Raw genomic sequence first — 23,433 nt, forward strand, 5'->3', positions numbered from 1 at the left:
ATTCCTTGGGCGGGGTTTCCCCTGCCCTCTCTGTTTTCTCTCCTTGCTCTCTCAAAAAAGAGGATGGCCCCGCCATTCTGGTAGCTCCAGATTGGCCCCAAAGGTCATGGTACGCCGACGTAGTCAGGCTCCTGGATGAAGCTCCACTGCGCCTTCCGCTCTGTCCGGACCTGCTCTCTCAGGGTCCTCTCTGCCACCCCAATTTACAGTCGCTGCATTTGATGGCCTGGTGGTTGAGACCGCGGTTTTGAGGGCCCGCAGGTTCTCTTCCCAAGTCATTCACACCATGCTCAGGGCTCATAATTTACCACCGTACTTGGCGGTCTTATTTTCGTTGGTGTGAAGTTCAGGACTTATCCCCTGTAACCTTCTTGGTTCCCCGTCTTCTCTCCTTTTTGCAGTCGGGTCTGCAACTGGGGTTGTCTCTCAGTTCCCTTAAAGGTCAGGTTTCGTCCCTTGCTATTCTTTTCCAGCGGCCTCTGGCTTCTAATTCTCATGTCCGGACCTTCCTTCCGGAGTGGCGCATGCTGTTCCTTCTTATCGGTCACCCTCTCCCCCTTGGGACTTGAATCTGGTTCTGAGTGCCCTCCAGGGTGAACCCTTTGAGCCCCTTAGAGAGGTGTCTCTCTGCTTCCTTTCTTGGAAAGTGGCATTTCTTGTTGCGATCGCCTCCATCCGGAGGGTGTCTGAATTGGCAGCTCTCTCCTGCCGTTCTCCGTTTCTGGTGATCCACCAGGACAAAGTTTTTCCAGCCAGATCCTTCCTTTTTGCCTAAGGTGGTTTCGGCCTTTCATCTCAATGAGGACATTGTCCTCCCTTCTTTTTGTCCTGCTCCTTCTCATCCTAAGGAGCGCTTACTACACAAGCTGGATGTAGTTCGGTCTTATCTCTCCATCACTTCTTCGTTTCGTCAGTGTGATTCCTTTTTCGTCCTTACAGAAGGTCGTCGTAAGGGACAATCTGCTTCCAAGGCCACCATTTCTCGGTGGATTCGGTCCGCCATTTCGGAAGCCTTCGCTGTAAGGGGAAGATTTATCATTTCAGGGTTGTGGCTCATTCTACCATTCTGTTGGGGCATCCTGGGCTCTCCAGAACAGAGCCTCGGCCTCGCAGATTTGCAAGGTGGCTACCTGGTCGTCTTTGCACACTTTCTCGAGGTTCTACCGAGTTCATAACTTCGCATCGGCTGATGCTAGTCTGGGCCGTAAAGTGTTGCATGGTTGTGGAACGGCCATCTGCCTGATTGCTTATCTGCCCACCCAAGGGATGGCTTTGGTACGTCCCACGGTCTGTGTCCCCCAATGGAGCCGATAGAGAAAAGGAGATTTTTGTTTACCTACTGTAAAATCTCTTTCTCGGAGGATCCATTGGGGGACACAGGTCCCGCCCTTTTTGGAGTTTCCTTTGTTTCTCTGTCCGAGGGTGTGTTCAGTTATGTTTTTTTCTTCTGGTTCTCGGACAGTTTGCGTTTCCTTTGACCTGTTGGTCCTCTCCTATTGCTCTGGAACTTAGACTGAAGGGCCTGAAGGCGGGTATATCCTGCTGGGAGGAGCCGACTTTTTTTATTACCATAGAGTCACACCTCCTAGAGACAGCAGCATACACCCACGGTCTGTGTCCCCCAATGGATCCTCCGAGAAAGAGATTTTTCGGTAAGTAAATAAAAATCTCCTTTTTCTGGCCCCTGTAACACTTTCAATATTCTGTATCAGGGCTAATTTTTTTTTACATGATACGTAGTTTTTCCCAGTATCATTTTTATTTTGATGGGACTTTTTTTCTGTCATTAACTCCTTGGGGGCGAAGGGCGTATGCATACGCCCTCGCGTCCCGTCACTTAAGGATGGAGGGCGTATCCATACGCCCTCGGCATTTCCGATCACTGCCGCTCGCCGGGCGGTGATCGGACCGGGATGCCTGCTGATATCTATCAGCAGGCATCCCGTTGCAATGCCTAGGGGGGTCCTGAGACCCCCCCCATATCGGCGATCGCAGCAAATCGCAGGTCAATTCAGACCTGCGATTTGCCGCGATCCGGGCAAATCGGGTCACTGGTGACCTGATCTCCCGGAAAATAAGACTGCTCGGAGCTGTCAGAGACGGCTCCGACCAGGCTAAAGCACAGGAGCAAGGTGGCAATGTTGCCACCCCCTCCTATTCCCTGCCATTGGTCGGTCAGGCTGACCACCAATGGCAGGAGGGGGGCGGGGGGTTACAGTTCATTTCCCCCCGCTCTGTGCACCGATCGAAGTCTGTACAGAGCGGGGGTAACACGGGCGGCGAGTGGGGGGGACATGGCCCGGCTTACCCGGACCTGCGGCGGCATCCCGGAGCAGCGGCGGCAGGCGGAAGAGCGACGGCCGGAAAGTGCGGCGGAGAAGGCTGCAGTGAAGATCGCGATAAGTGATCTTCACTGTGGCCTTCTAAAAGCAGCTAAACTACAACTCCCAGCATGCCCACACAGCCAAAGGCTGTGTGGGCATGCTGGGAGTTGTAGTTTTGCAACATCTGGAGGGTCACAGTTTGGAGACCACTGTGTAGTGGTCTCTAAACTTTGGTCCTCCCGATGTTGCAAAACTACAACTCCCAGCATGCACTGACTGTCTGGGCATGCTGGGAGTTGTAGTTTTGCAACATCTGGAGGGTCACAGTTTGGAGACCACTGTGTAGTGGTCTCTAAACTTTGGTCCTCCCGATGTTGCAAAACTACAACTCCCAGCATGCACTGACTGTCTGGGCATGCTGGGAGTTGTAGTTTTGCAACATCTGAAGTGGCACAGTTTGGAGACCACTATATGGTGGTCTCCAAACTGTAGCCCTCCAGATGTTGCAAAACTACAACTCCCAGCATGCCCTGACAGTCAGGGATGCTGGGCGTGTAGTTCTGCAATATCTGGCCCTTCAGATGTTGCAGAACTACAACTCCCAGCATGCCTGGACAGTCTGGGCATGCTTGGAGTTGTAGTTTTGCAACATCTGGAGAGCTACAGTCTGGAGACCACTGTTTTTCCCCAGTTGTTGCATAACTACAACTCCTAGCATGCCCAGACTGTCCAGGCATGCTGGGAGTTGTAGTTCGGCAACATCTGAAGGGCCAGATATTGCAGAACTACACGCCCAGCATCCTTGACTGTACGGGCATGCTGGGAATTGTAGTTTTGCAACAGCTGTAGGCACACTGGTTGGGAAACATTGAGCTAGAGTCTGTTTCCTAACTCAGTGATTCCAACCCGTGTGCCTCCAGCTGTTGCAAAACTACAACTCCCAGAGTGCACTGACAGACCGTACATGCTGGGAGTTGTAGTTTGCAACAGCTGGAGGCACATGGGTTGGAATCACTGAGCTAGAGTCTGTTTTCTAACTCAGTGGTTACCCACCAGTGTGCCTACAGCTGTTGTAAAACTATAACTCCCAGCATGTACGCTCTGTCAGTGCATTCTGGGAGTTGTCATTTTGCCACAGCTGAAGGTTTGGGGTGCCCTACCCCCCCCCCCCCCCCCCCTTGGGGCGCCCCCCATGTGAATGTACAGGTTACATTCACACGGGCGGGTTTACAATGGGTTTCCTTCAAGGAAACTTACCGTGAACCCCTGCCTGTGTGAATGTACCCTAAAAACACTACACTAACAAATAATAAAAAGTAAAACACTACACATACACCCCCTTACACGTGTCCCCCCCCAATAAAAATGAAAAACGTCTCATACGGCAGTGTTTCCTAAACGGCGCCTCCAGCTGTGGCAAAACCACAACTCCCAGTGTTGCCGGACAGCCATAGACTGTCCTGGCAGGCTGGGAGTCTTGCAATAGCTGGAGGCACCCTGTGGGAAACACTGCTGTAGGGTTTTGGTAGAGACAAGCCCCATCCTTGTGACCGGGTCCACCCCTACTGCAAATTCCTTATTCAGGCCTCAAATGCGCATGGCGCTCTCACTTCAGAGCCCTGTCGTATTTCAAGGCAACAGTTTAGGGCCACATATGGGGTATCTCCGTACTCGGGAGAAATTGCGTTACAAATTTGGGGGGGGGGGTTCTCCCATTACCCTTTGTAGAAATGGTAAATTTGGGGAAAAAACCTGCACTTTAGTGAAACATTTTTTTTTTTTCATTTGCACATCCGAATTTAACGAAAAGTCGTCAAACACCTGTGGGGTGTTAAGGCTCACCGGACCCCTTGTTACGTGCCTTGAGGGGTGTAGTTTCCAAAATAGTATGCCATGTGTTTTTTTTTTTTTTTTTTTGCTGTTCTGGCACCATAGGGGCTTCCTAAATGCGACATGCCCCCAAAAACCATTTCAGCAAAACTCACTCTCCAAAATCCCATTGTCGCTCCTTCCCTTCTGAGCCCTCTACTGCGCCCGCCGAACACTTGACATACACATATGAGGTATTTCTTTACTCGAGAGAAATTGGGTTACAAATTGCAAATTGGGTTACAAAATGCAAAATTTTCAATTTTTTTCATCAAATTTTGGAATTTTTTCACCAAGAAACGATGCAAGTATCGACAAAAATTTACCACTAACATAAAGTAGTATATGTCACAAAAAAACAATCTCGGAATCAGAATGAAAAGTAAAAGCATCCCAGAGTTATTAATCCTTAAAGTGACAGTGGTCAGAATTGCAAAAAATGCTCCCGTCCTTAGGGTTATAATGGGCTCCGTCCCCAAGGAGTTAAGTGACCAAAAATCAGTATTTAAAATATTTTTTTTACGTTTATGGAATTAATATTACATTTGTGCACTTGACAATACCATATGTAAAAAAAATTTACGTTATTTTATTTGAAAAATGGGGGGGAAGGGGTGATTTAAAAGGGAAGGGGCAATTTAAAAGGTAAGGGGCTTATATTCAAATTTTATTATATATTTTATTTTATACATGACAAACACTGAACAATGCTGTGCTATATCGCAGAATTGATCAGTGTTATCAGTGCTCCACATGTGCTGCCTGCACATTTGGAGTGCCGAAGGGACGACACAGATGCAGGTAAGGGACCTCCGGCTGTCCTCTCAGCTGTTCAGGACCCTGCAATTTTACTGTTTTGGTCAGCAACTGCATTTTTTATCCATTTTAGATGCCATGATCAACTTTGATCGCAACATCTATAGGTTTAAAGGGGTATTCCGGGGCAAAAACATTTTATCCCCTATCCAAAGGATAGGGAATAAAATGACTGGGGGGGGCCGCTGCTGAGACTCGCCGTGATCTCCCTGCAGCGGCCCCCCGCGATCAGACATCTTATCCCCTATCCTTTGGATAGGGGATAAAAATTTTTGCCCAGAATACCCCTTTAATGCCAGACATTGGCCTGACCGGTGATATCCGGCATTAGCTGTGGGTCCTGACTGCTGATGGCAGCCGTGACCCACCGGTTATGAAACTTGCTCAGCTTCTGAGCATGCTTCATACAGTGGGAGAAATCAGAGGACAGTTACGCCCTTTGCCCCTAAGGGGTTAAGGGCATTTTATTATCATAGAATTAAACTTTATAAAGCAAATTGCTTGCATGACATGTGGTAGTTTATGCACTCCCCACAGGTAGAGGCAGAGGTAAGCATACATTGCTGAGCTATCTTTCTTAGTCCCCTAGACTTTGACTGGAGCAGCAGTGCATATGCCCCAGCAGCACTTCAGTAAAATGGGCCCTATAGGATCCACATTTTCATGATCAGTTTGGGTCCCAGCTCTAGAACACCCAATAAGATAAGTGTTTCTGGGAAAACTTCTTTAAATAACAATAAAATCTAATGATACAATTGCTTTTTTTTTTTTTTTTTTTGCACTTTTCAATTGATATAAAAAAAATAAGGCAGAAAGTTCAGAGACTTCAATTTAATATCTTCCAACTGCTTTTTTGGGTTTTCTGGTTTGTTGTAGAAGTTATAAAGGTAATGTGAGCTTCTTTCTCCCAGTTCTATTCCCATAGATTACAACCTGTATAGGAAATTCTGGTCTCTGCAAGACTTCTTCAGGAATCCGGTTCAATGCTATGATAAAAGCTCCTGGAAAACGTTCCTCAAGGTGAATGTTTGTGCTTAATAGAGGAACAATTTTGCTGTCACATGCCATTAGTGATCTATCCTATTCTACGTCACAACTCATGAATAGTGCGATAGAGTTCAGTTTGGCCTTACTACAGATCTTTATTCTTTTCATAGTTCTCTGAAGAAGTTCTGCAAGTGTTTAAGAGTTACAAGCTGGACGATACTCAAGCATCACGAAAAAAAATTGAAGAACTGAAATCTGGAGGAGAACATGTTTACTTTGCCAAGTTTCTGACAAGTGAGAAGGTATCACCAAAATGGCCTTTATATTTTGTCATTATTTTCTTCTTCTGTGTTATACAGAATTTTTTAAACTTACATTTCATCTAAAATTTATTCTTTATAAATCAATTTAAACAAATGCTTCATACATTTTAACACGTGTGGTTTTCTTTTTAGTTAATGGATTTGCAACTAAGTGACAGCAACTTTCGGCGACATATTTTGCTTCAGTATCTCATATTGTTCCAGTATTTGAAAGGACAAGTGAAGTTTAAAAGGTAACCTATATATGTACAGATGTTTTTTGTTTTTTTTGCTGATTTGTGCCCTTGAATTTTATGTGGCTATGATACCCTTGGGCCTCACTATCAATAGTTTATCTGATGATCTGGATGCACAAATACATTGCCAAGATTTATCAATCTGTCCGAAACCAAAACTGTGTAGTTTTACCAATAGCAACCACAGTTTACCTTTTATATCTTAACAAGCTCTGATGAAAGCTGAGCTGTGATTGGTTGTCATGGTTTGAGGAACATTGATTAATCTAGGCCAATGTCTGTCTTGTGGAAGAACATTTATATTCCAATAGACAGAAATAAGCGATCCTATAGCTCTCCAAGTGCGTGCCTCTCCCATAGAACTGTATGGGGAGGGAGTGTACCGTCGACCTCAGAGGGGTCTACACTGCACGCATTAGGTGCTCACCGAGAGTGGCAATGCAGGGCCCAGTTTGGGAGATCGCGGGGGTGTCCCAGCGATCGGACCCCCACGATCAGACACTTATCCCCTATCCTGTGGATAGGGGATGAGTTGTATTTTGCTGTAGATGTCCTTTAACATTCATGATTTGCAGAAAAACCACATTTCAGTGCCAGTCTTCTACATGTTTGTATCCCAATTATTTTAGCTTAAATAATCTAATTTTCTGGTAAATTGATATAAAGATTCTGTTCACGTTGTAAAAAGCCTTATATGCTGTGTACTGAAAAACTACCTACATTTTTGTTGTGTTTATCTTGGTGTGTTTTTAGGGTGTGATTTTCTTTTAATTTTTTTTTTTTTTTGCCAGTCTAATAAAAAACACAGCGTGTGGTGCTTTTTCACAATGTTTTTTTTTTAAATACGTTTTATTGAAGATTAAACAAACATCAGCCACATCGCCTCACATAAACAAGTAGTACAAAGTGTGTAATTATACAGATAAGGCACTGAAAACATGGACATGTGAGCAGAATGTAAACGATAGAATACCGTAGAAAATCTGTCAGTAGTCAGTGCAGGGAGGACATAGACTGAGTAAAACTTAGAACAACCAGTTTGATAACCCCAACACAGATAGAGAGGGGAAACGGAAAAAGGGGATGGTAGTCAGTATTAAATTAGCAAAAAAAGGGTCCGTTGTGTAGAACTCTGCATACACAGCTATAATCAGTCGCGAGGACCAAGCAAAGTACTCCTAATATTAGAGCAGACCCATGCGTCCATAGAGAAGAGGGATCACACACATCAGACAAAGGTAGAGGGCAAAAAAAAAAACACTATACAACAAAGCGACAAAACAAAGGGGTAAAGACAACCACATCTAGAAATAAAGGGACATTTATGACTCTAAATCCCGTCTGGAGGACACAGAGTATGAGCACTGAGTCAATGGTGAGGAGCACCAGGGACCCCACACAGAGAGGAATTTAGCAGGGCATTTTCTATTCTTGTAGACAATGTGGGAAAAAGGTATCATAGCATTAACTAAGGCTTTCCATTGAGACAGGGAAGGTGAGCCGGGGTCCATCCATTTAAGGGCAATCACTTTCCTAGCGAAAAATAAGGATTCCCGCAGTAGAGTGCGCACATAATGTGGCCACACTTCCTCATCCAGAACTCCAAATAAACAGATCAGAGGATCACACCCTGGGGGAGGTTGGACAATTGTAGCAAGAAGTCGAAGGACATCTTGCCAGAAGGATCTTATAACAGGACAAGCCCAAATAAGATGCCAAAAATCAGCTCTAGCCGCACCACATCGATGGCAGGCGTCCGAGTCAGAGCGACCCATTCTAAGTAAACGAACCGGGGTGATGTAACTATAATGTATAATATTTAATTGTATCAGTTTATTATTAGCGGAGGGAGATACCACCATGTGCGAAGAAAGCATCTCCTCCCAATCATCTTTGGTCAGGTGAGGAATATGAGATTCCCAGTGTCGGATAGCCGGCAGCTGGAAACGGGAGTTCTTGGCCTGAATGAGGTGTGTGTAGAGGATGGACACCAGTCCCCTAGGACCCTGTGATTTTAGAATACCAACGAGAGGGAAGGCTGATATGGACGCACTCCCGGCAGGAAATTGAGTAGACCATGCGTGACGTAGCTGTAGGTACTTAAAAAAAACAATGTTGAGGCAAACCATAATCTGATTGCAATTGCTCAAAGGAACATAAAACCTTATCCCTGTACACATCACCCAGAGTAAGCACGCCAGCATTCATCCAAAAAGCCGAGTCTAGAGCATCACCCACATGAATGAGAAAGGGATTGTGCCATAGAGGAGTATCAGACGGCACATCAGCATATCCAGATACAGACTTAGCGGCCCGCCACACCTTTACAGCTAGTTTATGAAGGGGTAGGTAAGCACGGCCCCCTAGGGTAGGACTCTCCAAGAGCATCCGGGGAGACACTAAGGCGACAAACCTATCCAGAGATTGTTCTGAGTCTGGCATGGAGTCCCCAAGAACCCAATGCCGAATATATCTCAACTGCCCTGCCAGATAGTACAAGTAAAAATCGGGGAGAGACATACTCTCCTTCAGCTTGGGGCGTTGGAGAGTAGTGGGGCTGATCTTAGGCCTATTAGGCCCCCAAATAAACGGGGACAGAAGGGAGTGTACAGAATCAAAAAAGGATTTAGGGACAGGAACAGAAGCATGCACCAATACATACAAGCATTTGGGGTGAATGATAAGCTTGATAAGATTAATACATCCAGTGACAGACAGTGGCAGCTGGGCCCATATCTTAAATTTAGATTTGTGCTCAGGCTCCGTACATGTACTAGTGACAGGAAAAATTGCCTACATACCTATACAAGATTCGACCCTAGCATAGCTGTCTGAGTTGTGTCATAACCGCGCAATGAGGGCACGCCTATAGAGGGCATGCTCTATAGTGAAGGAATAAGATAAGGGAGGGTTGGGAGGGTTCCACAAACGACACGTGCTCCGCCCCTGTAGGAGAGGGGGAAGTTATATACACACGCCCCCACCTGTTCCCAATAAGCCCCACCTGGAAGTGCATGGAGCGATAATTGCTTCTGCCCCTCGCACAAATACAGCCCATCAGGCTTTATACTTGTGCTCAGGCTCCATACATGTACTAGTGACAGGAAAAATTGCCTACATACCAATACAAGATTCGACCCTAGCATAGCTGTCTGAGTTGTGCCATAACCGCGCAATGAGGGCACGCCTATAGAGGGCAAAAAGCAACCATGCTAGGATGAATACAATTCCTGAAATAACACATCCAGCATCAATCTTCACATACCCGAAGTAGACTATACCTAGTTTACTGAAAGAGTAGCCCTGACCAACTAGTGACTACTAGAGGTGGTAACCATACCTTGGAAACCGTGGTAGTAACGTCCATCTGTAAAGAATCAACCTGAGAATAACATTCCCTGCCAAATATACTAACTGAACTATACCTATTATCATCCCTACTTGTGACATTACTTCAAATGGACACGGAAAGGCTAACTTCATGGCCGGTCTGACAAGCACCAATCAATCCCCTGCTATTTAAGAGGCAAAAACTAAACTGACAGGTAAATGACAAGAAATACCTATCTACCTGATAGACCGTGTGGGTCATGTCGCCTGACAAGGTTCACAAAGGCACCTTACCTGATTGAGACTGTAACAACAGACATGCCTAACTAGCCACTGTACTGACCCAACTGGACTTGGAAGTGATGACCCATTGCAGATGACAGCTCCCTGCGTGAGCAACGTACCTGTAGACGTGACCAGTGTTTAGGTGAACCATCATGCCTGTAGACCTGACAGGTCTTTGTGACACCATCGTGCCTCAACCCGTCACAGGTCCCTGCGGAATCATCGAGCCTGTAGACATGACAGGTCTTTGTGAAATCATCGGGCCTGTAAATGTCACAGGTCTTTGTAAACCACTTTTTTTCTTTTTTTTTTTAAATACATAAGTGTGAAATGCCACATTGAGATTGTATGCTCTCTGAAACGTGTCAGATTACATACATAACCATGTCAAATCAATTGCTCTGAAATGCGACATCAGCAACCACGATTCAATCCCCGATCCTAAAGAAATGAGTCATGCAACTGTGTATTAAATGCACAATATATCTGCAACTAAATGCTGGCCCTCCTTTAAAGAGAACGTGCAACTATGCCGGATAGTTGAATCTGTGTACTATAACGAAATGATAACGTCATCGAGAAATACAACAGACGAGGTTGTATCTGACCTGAAAACGTGTCAGGTCATAACAAATATAACACACGACAAAATTGCTCTGAAAACGAGTCAGGTCATAACAAATATAACAAACGACAAAATTGCTCTGAAAACTAGTCAGTTGCAACTGGCATTACCCCTTTTAACCTGAAGAGGAGTCAGGCAAGATACCTGTATGAAGCTGGCGTGTTGTTAAGTAACAAAAATGACCAATTGTGTCCAATACCCTAACCAAATGATCTACATCCACTGTGTGCACCACATTAAACATGTTAACCGTATGTACGGCATAACCTGCTAACAGTATACCCAACTACAAGTCGCTACTCAATATGTTATTGCTCTGAGACATGTCTGTAACAATAACCTATGTGTTGCATCCCCCCTTCAGACGTAGGAGGTTTAAGAATATGTGCTCGATATATCTGCAATGCATGTAAGCACAATATGAATACTGTAATCGTGTATTGTAAATATATGTACAGCCAGAGGTGCAACTGCTATTCAACACTAGGAACGAATGCACATAATAACCTACCCGCATACAACTATGGTAGTATGCAACAAATGCTGTGTACTGGTGCATGTATCATACACAAGCTGGGAGCGTATGTACCGTGAAAACGTAAGGAACGTTATGAATTTATGCTCTAACACCATTATGAGTACAGCATACATGCCTAGAAAATAAAGTGTAAACAACATATAACTAAAAAGATAAAAGACAACGTGCAACTATGCCAGATAGTTGAATATGTCTACTATAAGTAACTGATAACGTGGTCATGAAATACCACAGAGGAGGCTGTATCTGTCCTGAGAACGTCTCAGGTCATGACAATAAACCACAATGTAATTGCTCTGAAAATTCGTCGGTAGCAACCGACATTAACCCCTTAAGCTGAAGGAGTCAGGCAAATAGGGCAACATCCTAACAAAGCTGTATAAGCTTTCCGTATAAACACTATGCACGAATATGCAGTATGAAAGCTATGAGCATGAGTACAGTAAAGCTACGGGAGCATACGTGTAGTTTAGACTGTAAGGATGGAAATGCAGAAAAACTATTACCCATGTGCAGTACAACAAAATAAAGCTATGAACGTAACCAGACTATGAGCGTAACGTGCAACTATGCCAGATAGTTGAATCTGTGTACTATAACGAAATAACGTAATCGAGAAATACAACAGACGAGGTTGTATCTGACCTGAAAACGTGTCAGGTCATAACAAATACACCAACGACAAAATTGCTCTGAATACGAGTCAGTAGCAACCGACATTACCCCTTAACCTGAAGAGGAGTCAGGCAACAGGTTAACGTTGTGAGTATTCCTGAAATTGGTTGCTCTGAATGTGAGTCAGTAACAAGCGCGATTCAACCCCTGAAGGAACGAGTCAGGTGACCGGGTATTGAACAGTCGATTAGTGCCACTAAAATGATGACCACCCTTTGAACGAGCACCTGTGCCGGATAGTTGAATATGTGTACTATAACTAACTGATAACGTAGTCGTGAAATACAACAGAGGAGATTGTATCTGACCTGAGAACTTGTCAGGTCATGACAATAAACAACAATGCGATTGCTCTGAACGAGTCAGTAGCAACCGACATTGACCCCTTAACCTGAAGAGGAGTCAGGCAATAGGGCCACATCCTGACAAACCTGAGTGAACTTTCCTTATAAAAGACTATGCACGAATACACAGAATGAATGCTATGAACATACGTACAATAAAAGCTACGGGAGCATGTGTGTAGTGTAGACGCTATGGATGAACATGCAGAATAAATACCATTACCCATGTACAGTAAACGCTATGGATGTTAGTGCAGAGAACATAACAGAATGGATGCTACATGTACGCAGAATAAGTACTACAACGTGTCAGCATAATAATTACTACCATTATATGTACAGAATGAATGCTACGAATGTCCGTGTAGTGTATTGCTACAATTCTATGTGCAATATACATGACGTGAACATGTCTGTGGTATGAATACAACGAGCATATATGTGGTATAAATGCTATGAGCTTATAGTGGTATAATACTATGAGCAGTATAATGCTATGAGTATACTTGCGGTATCAATGCTAAGAGCGTATGTGCCTGATGTAGACCATGTGTATGTACAGTATAAATGCTACAAGTACATGTGCAGTATAAGCGTTGAGCTTATGTGCTACGAATTAATATGTGGTATGATACTATGAGGTATGAGTACTATGAGGAGTATAATGCTGTGAACATGCTATGAGCGCTTGGCCACAACTGCACGAAACAGCATGACACTATGTGTGAGAACCGTATGAAACCCGCGTGTTGGAATGCGGTGAACGTGTGAATAACAAAACCATGACCGTGTAACCATTATAACTGCCATGAGCGTATGAACCGTATGAACCCTGCGTATATGAATGCGATGAACGTGTGAACAACAAAACCATAACCGTGTGACCAATATAACTGCCATGAGCGTATGAAACCTGCGTGTATGAATGCGGTGAACATGTGAACAACTTAAGAACCGTGAGTGTGTGACCACTATAACTGCCATGAGTGTATGAACCATATAATTGCTATAGGCAGTATACTGCCGTAACCAGTATGAAATACCATTAACATATGAACCGAATGATACTTTGAGCGTATGAACCAGTGATAATTACGAGGTGTTTGATTGCCATGAACGTAACATGGTAGAAAGAACGTAAGACCGTGAACATGCCAAGAATATGTGAACAGCATAAATGGCAAGTTTGTGGACCGTGTAAAACACCAGCGAGTGAGAGAATAACCATGAGGTGAACAGCATAAACGAGTTTGCACAGTATAAATGCTGTGAATGTATCGTCAGTGAGTATGTGTACCGTATATAATGATATTAGCACATGAAACTGTGTACATACTATGCACGTACGAGCAGTGTGCCATAAGCATATGAATTAACCATGAGTGTAAGGATGATAAGAAACTCATGGAGTTATCAAACCGTGAAGATGCTCTACTCGTGTGCCCCTTGTACCAGTAATGCGTGTATGCCCATTATAAACCAAGCGTATGAACCGTATGGATACCATGATCGTGTAAATAACGAGTATTACACTGTGTGTACTAGGATTTAATTAGATGTAGCCTATGTTATATCTCTACAGAGCATTGCACCCTACTGTATACTATATTGAAACAAGACACTCTGCAGAGCACTGCATCACCACACACAGCATATGCTACCCTGCAACGTGATCCTCTGCAGAGTATTGCACCACACCAAACAGTAAATACCACCCTGTGTTGCAACGAGACCCTTCGCAGAGCATTGCACCACACTGCACATGCTAACTGTAACGACCTTCTGTAGAGCATTGCACTATGCCCTATATAATATGTTATATTGAAACCATCCCATCTGCAGAGCATTGCACTAACTGTATAAAGTTTGTTTATAATGAGACCATCTGCAGAGTATAGCACTATACTGTATATAGTATATATTATATTGTAACAAGACCATCTGCAGAGCATAGCACCATAGCTGTATATCATGTATACTATATTGTAACAAGACCATCTGCAGAGCATATCGCCATAGCTGTATATCATGTATACTATATTGTAACGAGACCATCTGCATATTATTGCACCATAACTGTATATCATGTATACTATATTGTAACGAGACCATCTGCAGAGCACTGCACTATACCATTATACAGTACATGTTATATTGTAACGAGACCCTTTGCAGAGCATTACACTGTACCGTATACTGCAAGGGCACCGTATACCCCGCAGAGCACAGCAGCACACAGCAAAAGTTATATTGAAACAACTCTTTGCAGAGCATTGCACCACACTGTATACAGCAAACGTTAAATTGAAACAACCCTCCACAGAGCATTACACTATACTTTAGATTAACGATAGCAGACAACCTGACAGGTCCACCTAACGAGGGCTGGGCAGCTGCCGCAACCTGTCCCAAGGGCATAGACCATTGTAGCTGTGCGGGTGGCAGGCGGTCCACATGTCGCCATGAGGCAGCTAGCGGGCTGCGCGAAATGCTGAGGCCGCACCACCCCCAGCACCGATTTAACTTACCTGCTTGCTGTTCCTGACCCCCACTACCGCTGCGGGCAGAGCCAGTCAGAACCATACCTGCCCAATATTACCTTATAATCAGAGTGAGACACAGCATCCCCCAATAAGACAGCCAGCGGAGCTGCCAGGATGCCGCGCCTGCACCCCCAGACTCATGATCATCGAGGCCTCCGCACCGTGAGCAGCAGCTCTGAAGATTTTTGTGGGAGATTCAAACACCAGACACAGGAAGCAGAGATTCCACAAACGACACGTGCTCCGCCCCTGTAGGAGAGGGGGAAGTTATATACACACGCCCCCACCTGTTCCCAATAAGCCCCACCTGGAAGTGCATGGAGCGATAATTGCTTCTGCCCCTCGCACAAATACAGCCCATCAGGCTTTATACTTAATGTAGGGCAGGAGGGAAAGAACATTAACCTCAAGATCTAACAGGGGATCCCTATTAATATAGACCACCAAGTATTTAAACGTAATGACAACTGGAAGACCACCTAACATCGGGGGCCAGGCTCTAGGCAGCAGCGGCATGACCGCCGACTTGGACCAATTAATGAACAGTCCCGAAAAGTACCCAAAGCGATCCATCAGGTCAATCACATAGGGAAGCATTGTAGTGGGGTCAGACACAAAGAGGACCATATCGTTGGCGTAAAGGCCTATACGTTCCTCCCTAACCCCCACAGACATACCACGGAAATCAGTCCTGTCGTATACGCAAAGCAAGGGGCTCCACCGCCACCGCAAACAAAAGCGGCGACAGGAGGCACCACTGACGCGTACCTCGACCTAGGTGAAATGGAGGAGAACACATGCCATTCACAAGGACCTGGGCCCGCGGGCATCTGTAAAGGAGGGAGACCCAGGACCTAAAATTGGGGCCGAAGCCAAACCTGTGAAGCACTTCTAAAAGGTAACCCCACTCAACCGAATCGAAGGCCCTGGCAGCATCCAGTGACGCCAAGGCCCAGTCCCCTCTCAGAGCACTACCCACCTGGACGGCAGTTTGGACACGATGGATATTATCCGAAGTGGGCTTGCCCGGCATAAAACCGGATTGATCATGGTGCACAAGAGATAGGATAACACGATTCAGTCAGTTGGCCAGGGCTTTAGTTAGAAGTTTATAATCCAGATTCAATAAGGAGATTGGTCTATAGGAGCCGCACTCCATAGGGTCTTTATCAGGTTTTAGAAGGACAACAATAGTTGCCTCATATAAGGAATCAGGTAAGACCCAATCTACAAAGGCTCTCTCATACATGGCTAGCAAAGGAGGCAGGAGTACTTCACTGTACCTCAGGTAGATCTCTAAAGGGAGGCCATCAGGGCCCGGAGACTTACCTTTGGCCATGTCAGCCAAAGCATCCTGCAACTCCAACAAAGTAAGGGGAGCATCTAAAAAAATCCCTATCCTCGGCAGACAATTTAGGATAATCAATGCCGTCCAGGTAGGCAGCCAACTCAGCAGCACCGTACTGTACCTCTGAAGTATACAAGGTAGAATAAAATGTAGAGAAACATTGCATCATCTCGTCATTACCCAACAAGACGGACCAATCCGAGGCCTTGAGCTTAAGAATTGGAGCAACATAGGAGTTTTGCCTGACTATATGAGCCAGTAGCTTACTAGATTGGTTCCCGTGCTCGAAGTAGCTCGAACTGCTTGGTGAAGAATAATTTCCTGTTGGCCCTTTCATGAAGGTGCAACACATATTACCGCCCCTCCCGCAGCCATAAAACCTAGTCAGCCTCGGACGGGTCCACCGCATAACGGGCCTCCAAGTTCGCACAAGCTTTTTCACAATGTTAGTGCAGTTTTTCCCACAATATTGCCTTTACTTTTTTTCAAGTACCCATCATGACAGCAGCATATGAGCTTGTACCTTTATGCCTACATAGGTACAGGAAGCACAGAGAAGTTAAAAAGGCTCCTCCCCTTTAACTCCTCAGTGTGTTCTGTTCCTGTGGAGCAGCAGTATAGCGATGTTTTTACTGGGCTGGGAAAGGTTGAGAGAATTCAGGGTCTTTGAATTCCAGGCGAAGAAATTCTGCCTCTCTCTATCACTGCACCAGGTCATGTCTGTTTGTAGGTGCCTCACACACATGGCCCCGTTGTGGCGCTTTAGTAGTTAATGCAGTGAGGCCCTTTCTTTGGCCAGCCCCAGGAGCACTGGTGTCTATCCCACAGCATTCTACTCTGGCTCCTCCACCAAATAAAAAATTTAGGATAGGAATTACTGTGGCTAGTGACTCAGATGCAGACTTTGGTATTGTGTTTAATTCTTACTCTGGAGAAGAGGGTGGGGCATGATAAGAAGTATCATTTTTCTTCTGAAGATATAAATATTCTGTTTGGGGGCGGTTAAGAACGACATGAATATTGCTGATGCTCCTGAGCCGACCTCCATTCAGAATCAAATGTTTGCTTGCCTTAAGCCGCAAAAAAAAGCTGTTCTTTAATGTGCATGAAAACATTAAAAATCTTCTTGAGAAATGGCGAGATCCAGACAAAAGGGTTACAGATTCCTAAATTTCATGCACCGGCACGCAAATGGTCCGTCGCTGTGTACCCCCGCGTCTTTACCATCCTGCTCCCCTGCATGTATCTGTAAGAGCTTTCAATAAAGAAGCCTCTGACTGAAGTTGCCCGGTGAGTGCTCCACAGTTCCTTTCTTCATTTTCGATTCCTAAATTTTGCTCCCGATTTTTATTTTTTATTTTTTTTTGATCAGGATGTAAACTCTAGAGCTAGATTCCAATGATGTATGTTCAGGTTTCTTAAGTTGTAAAGAAAACCTCTTTACTGTTTGAAGAATCTTTTCAGCTTAAAGAATGCATGAGTAGAAAAATGGGTTGCTAAGGAGATTCTAGGAATTAACTACAGCATTTATTAACTCTAACATAGCTGCCACCTGTGTTGCAAGATCCTTTGTTTGGATAAAAAAAAATTGAAAATTATTCAGAAAATAAAATACCAAGGGGAAAGATGTTATCCACTATCTCTATGCTTAAAAAATAACTATCCCCAAATAAAACTTTTAATATACAGTGGGGATCAAAAGTTTGGGCACCCCAGGTAAAAATTTGTATTAATGTGCATAAAGAAGCCAAGGAAAGATGGGAAAATCTAACTTGATGCCATCTGTGAAAAAGCTGAAGTTAAAGAGAGGATGGCTTCTACAAATGGATAATGATCCTAAACACACCTCGAAATCCACGGAGGATTACATCAAGAGGCGTAAACTGAAGGTTTTGCCATGGCCTTCACAATCTCCTGACCTCAACAGAATTGAAAATCTATGGATAGACCTTAAAAGAGCAGTGCGTGACAGACAGGCCAGAAATCTCAAAGAACTGGAAGACTTTTGTAAAGAAGAATGGGCAAAGATACCTCAAACAAGAATTGAAAGACTCTTGGCTGGCTATAAAAAGCGTTTACAAGCTGTGATACTTGCCAAAGGGGGCAGTACAAGATATTAACTCTGCAGGGTGCCCAAACTTTTGCAGATGCCATTTTTTTTTGTTTTCTGTTATTTTGAAAGTGTAAATGATGGAAATAAAATCTAACTTTTGTTGACATATTATAAGAATGTCTAATCTGTAAGTTGATGCCTTTTGGAGATTTTTCCATCTTTCCTTGGCTTCTTTATGCACATTAATACAAATTTTTACTCGGGGTGCCCAAACTTTTGATCCCCACTGTAGTGTTCCCTGTGTAATTAGCAGACACTTTCCGATTCACTTGCTTTTAAAATTATCAGCATAAATACCGTATTTTTCGCCCTATAGGACGCACCGGCGTATAAGACGCACCCAATTTATAGGTGCAAAATAAAAAAAATTAAGATTTTGAACCCAATAGTGGTCTTCAACCTGCGGACCTCCAGATGTTGCAAAACTACAACTCCAAGCATGCCCGGACAGCCGTTGGCTGTCCGGGCCTGCTGGGAGTTGTAGTTTTGCAACATCTGGAGGTCCGCAGATTGAAGACCACTGCATAGGAGGTAATACTCACGTGTCCCCGCCGCTCCGGACCCGTCACCGCTGCCCTGGATGTCGCCCTCCATCACTGTCACTGTGTCCCCGTCGCTCCGGAACATCTCTGCTGCCGGCCGGGTATCCTCGCTCTCAGTCACCGCCGTCCCGTCGTTATGCACGTACGCGACGACGTGATGACGAGGAAAGAGAGCGCCGGCCATACAGGGGATCCTTGAACGGAGAAGACATCGAGGAGGCAAGTAAGGTCCCTCCCGGTGTCATCCGGTGTCCTGTAAGCACTAACCCGGCTATTCAGTCTGGCTGTTTGGGACCGCCGCGGTGAAATTGCGGCGGTCCCGAACAGCCCGACTGAACAGCCGGGTTAGTGTCCCTTTCCCTTCAGACACGGCGGTCAGCTTTGATCGCCGCGTCTGAAGGGTTAATACAGGGCATCACCGCGATCGGTGATGTCCTGTATTAGCCGCGGGTCCCGGCCGTTGATGGCCACAGGGACCGCCGCGATAGGGGTGTATTCGTCTTATAAGACGCACCGACTTTTCCCCCCCAGTTTTGGGGAAGAAAAAGTGCTTCTTATACAGCGAAAAATACAGTGTGTTTTGCAATGGAATATAATAAAACGGCCACTAGGTGGCTCTGTTCTGTTCCCTGCCACAATTAATACAGTGAGTTTGGTCTCCTCCCGGCCTGGCAGGAGTCCAAACTTAGGAAGTGTTTCTCTGCACTGAGCTTGATTGACAGCTGCACAGAAAGTGAAAGCTCGACAGATTCTCACAGAAAGCTGCTCAGACTGAAGGCTGCAGGAGAGCCTCACTGATAGCAACACAGACTGAAATATACACAGAGCCTGAGGTCTTCTATCCATTACAACACTGCAACCATGTGAGGGCGGAAGTGGTCCCCCAGCAGGCTTCAGTGATGTCATGCCTGCTGGGAAACTCCTACTTTCTCCTGCTGTGGAATTGCACTATTTGAGCAAGAATAAAGGTAAGATACAGAGCTTTTTAAAGCTCTGAATTTTTTTTAAGGGCTAGAGGGGTGTTAGGAGTAGTTAAAGGGGTATTCCAGGCCAAAACTTTTTTTTATATCAACTGGCTCCGGAAAGTTAAAAAGATTTGTGAATTACTTCTATTAAAAAATCTTAATTCTTCCACTAGTTATTAGCTTCTGAAGTTGAGTTGCTGTTTTCTGTCTAACTGCTTTCTGATGACTCACGTCCCAGGAGCTGTGCAGCTCCTATGGGGATATTTTCCCATCATGCACAACTCCCAGGACGTGACATAATCATTGAGCAGTTAGACAGAAAACTTCAGAAGCTAATAACTATTGGAAGGAGTAAGATTTTTTAATAGAAGTAATTTACAAATCTGTTTAACTTTCCGGAGCCAGTTGATATATAAAAAAAAGTTTTTTTGCCTGGAATACCCCTTTAAGGAACATATATCCTGAGTGAGTTTAGAACAGTTTATTTGGTTACATGTTCTTCTTAAAGGGGAACTTCAGTGGAAAACACATTTTTAATCAACTGGCGGCAGAAAGTTAAACAGATTTGTAAATTACTTCTATTTAAAAATATTAACCCTTTCAGTACTTATCAGCTGCTGTATGCTCAACACATCTATCCATGTCAGAAACTATCTGGAGCAGGAAAAAATCCTCATAGCAAACCTCTCCTGCTCCGACAGTTCCTGATACGGACTGAGGAGTCAGCAGAGAGCACTGTGGTCAGACAGAAAATACATTTAATAGGAAAAGAACTTCCTGTGGAACATACAGCAGCTGATAAGAACTGGAAGGATTAAGATTTTTAAATAGAAGTAATTTATAAATCTGGTCAACTTTCTGGCACCAGTTGATTTAAAAAAATAAAAAATAAATTTCAACTGGAGTACCCCTTTAATTTAGTCACTGCTTTTCTGGTTACTGAGTGGATTTAGGACCTAAGCTAAATCGGCAACATTATGGCTTAAAAGTTGGCAGAGTGATACCACTTTAAAAAAATAATTTATGCCATCCCCTTCCAGGGTAACTTAGTGCTGGACAAAATTCAAGAGAAGGCTGTGGATAAAAAAAAATGGTTTTCCGGAGAAGAAAAACCCCAGAACTAAGTAATTTTCTTTCCTTTTTATAAAAAGAAAAAAAAATGTAAATACAATAAATATAAAAGAAAAGTGGGAGCCAGAGGCAGAGAGTTTCTGCTTAATCCCAACTCTCCCCCTAATGAAAAACTGTGACAGTCTTCAGGTAGGAGGAATGCCTTCTCTATTCTGTCTCCAGTGGGTGAATATCACAAAAACAAATTCATTCTGAACACCACCCAGTGTGAGTACAGAATAGAATTTGCCTTCCTGTCTCCTCCAAGATTCTGCATTTCAATAATAGGATCAGAAAAATGAAACAAGTGTATTTGGATTAGGATGAAAGATCTGCTTTCTTTAGGAGCAATTATTCAGGTTTTCATATAGAACAAGGTCAGGTTCACTACTTTCACATGTTTGTAGTGTCCAAACCAAACTGTTCTTTCAGAACCATTATAAATCTAAAACTTGAGCAAGTTTTATAATGTACTAGCTGAGTACCTGGCATTGTCTGGTTTTTCCTTCCTAATCCTTGTTGGGAAGGAAAATCAACAAAGGAGGAAGCTTTTGACCTAATTTCCCATCCTCTTATATCGTTGTCATATCTGTCCTCCTATCCCGTCATCATATCTCTACCTCCCATCCCGTCTTCCCATCCCGTCTTCCCATCCCGTCCTCCCATCCCGTCTTCAGGTGGGACTGATTTGTGATGAAGATATTGTAAGCTGAAAATAGAAGGGGACATGGCTTTGTGGGACTGGGCGGGATTTGCAAGCAAGACCGATGCACAAAAAGGGTAGATAATAAAAGGGATGGGGCTTAAATGTGGGCATGTCTTTGTGAGATGGGGTGTGGCTTGAAAGCCGGATTGACACATTCACCAGGAGATGCAGAGCGGAGCTTATGGAGTAAGGTACTGGAAGTCCCATATACTTGCATGGGACTTGAAACAAAAACCCATCTTTTATATAAGGGTGTAGGTAAGGGTTAATTTAACTATCATATCTTCTTATTTGACATACAAGAAATATGTTTTCCAGGTATTATTGAAATATCTTCAGCCGTACGGAAGTTATTTGGGAACATACACAGGGGTGTGGAAAAAAAAAACTACTTGTCCAAGGGACTAAAGCGGAGCACAATCTACTTGTCCTCAATAAAATCCACTTGTCCTGGTAGATCAAATAATTTCAACCAGAATAGTCTGTAAATAAGGTCTTTATTAGTCTCTGCACTTTTGTTTTTTCCTCCTTGCCCTGTAACAGCCATAACTTATTTTTCCATCAACCGACCCATATGAGTATACTTTGTAATGACACCTTTCATTTTTCCATAGCTTATGCTCTGAAACAAAAGAAAATTTGCGAGGTGAAATCGAAAAAAATGCAAATTTGGGGTTTTTCTTTTTTCCGACATTCACCTTGTGGTCAAACTTGCATATTATTTTGATTTATTTTACATATTATTATTGATTTATTACTTTAGGTCAGCCTGATTACACCAATATCAAATTTGTTTTGTTTCCTTCATGTTTTAATAATTAATTATTTTTAAAAAAATATCCTGACCCCTATAACATATTTATTTTTCCGTATACTGGGCTGTATGAGGGCTCATTTTTTGGGTCGTAATATACTGTTTGTATCGGTACCAATTTGGTATTGATCAGACTTTTTAACACTTTAACTTCATTTTTTCTGGGATATGATGTTATAAACGCAATTCTGTGATGTGGTATTTTTTTACGTTAACGCCATTTACTGTACGGGATATAAAATGTTATTTTTTAATAGTTTGGACAATTACGCACGTGCCAATGCCAGGTATGTTTATTTTTATTATGTTTACATATTTTTATATGGAAAAGGGGGGTGATATGAACTTGGAAGGGGTTAATGGGTGTTTTTAAACTTTTATTTAACTTTTTTTCTTTAAAATACACTTTTTTAGGAGGAATCATTTAGATTCCTCATACAGATCAATGCATTTCTATTGGACTCCATTTATCTGTGTTCATTTGGTTGAGCCTGTTCAAGGCATCACCTGCTGCGCTCCACAGTGGTCGAGGGCAGCTGCATGTACTTAAACTTATTTTGAAAACAAATCCACAAAAACTGCACCAAATAAACTTATTACATAGAAAAAAAATAAAAATTATTTTTTTTTAATCGACTTTTCCCACCAAAGTGTTCTAAAAGCAGCCTACACCTAGTAGAAAACAAAAAAACAAAAAATATTTTTTTATATATTTCAGCTCAAACTATGTCTTGATGGATGATCAGTCTTTGTGGATTGAGAACACCACCAAACTTGTTTACCAGGTTTGTGCAGTTTATTTAACAGTATTCTGTATTGAACTGTAAGATTATTGCTGATATGTCTTACCCTCTTTATTCCAGTTACTGTGTGAAACTCCATCTGCTGGGGACAAATTTTCTAAAACAATTGAGGTAAGCGATAGATGGTGCAAGAACAA

General features: G+C 43.6%; 1 protein-coding gene across 1 annotated transcript in view; it reads left to right on the top strand.

Annotated features, from left to right (window-relative positions):
• The window catches only part of THOC1 (THO complex subunit 1), a 79,733-nt gene that overhangs the window by 26,589 nt on the left and 29,711 nt on the right, over positions 1-23,433 (top strand). The window contains exons 10-14 of the mRNA XM_056521678.1: positions 5,921-6,029; positions 6,167-6,298; positions 6,452-6,552; positions 23,212-23,278; positions 23,357-23,407. Of these exons, the coding sequence (XP_056377653.1) occupies positions 5,921-6,029; positions 6,167-6,298; positions 6,452-6,552; positions 23,212-23,278; positions 23,357-23,407 (460 nt within the window). The remainder of the gene's footprint in view (positions 1-5,920; positions 6,030-6,166; positions 6,299-6,451; positions 6,553-23,211; positions 23,279-23,356; positions 23,408-23,433) is intronic.

This window comes from Hyla sarda, chromosome 5, assembly GCF_029499605.1.
Source record: "Hyla sarda isolate aHylSar1 chromosome 5, aHylSar1.hap1, whole genome shotgun sequence".
NCBI lineage: Eukaryota > Metazoa > Chordata > Amphibia > Anura > Hylidae > Hyla > Hyla sarda.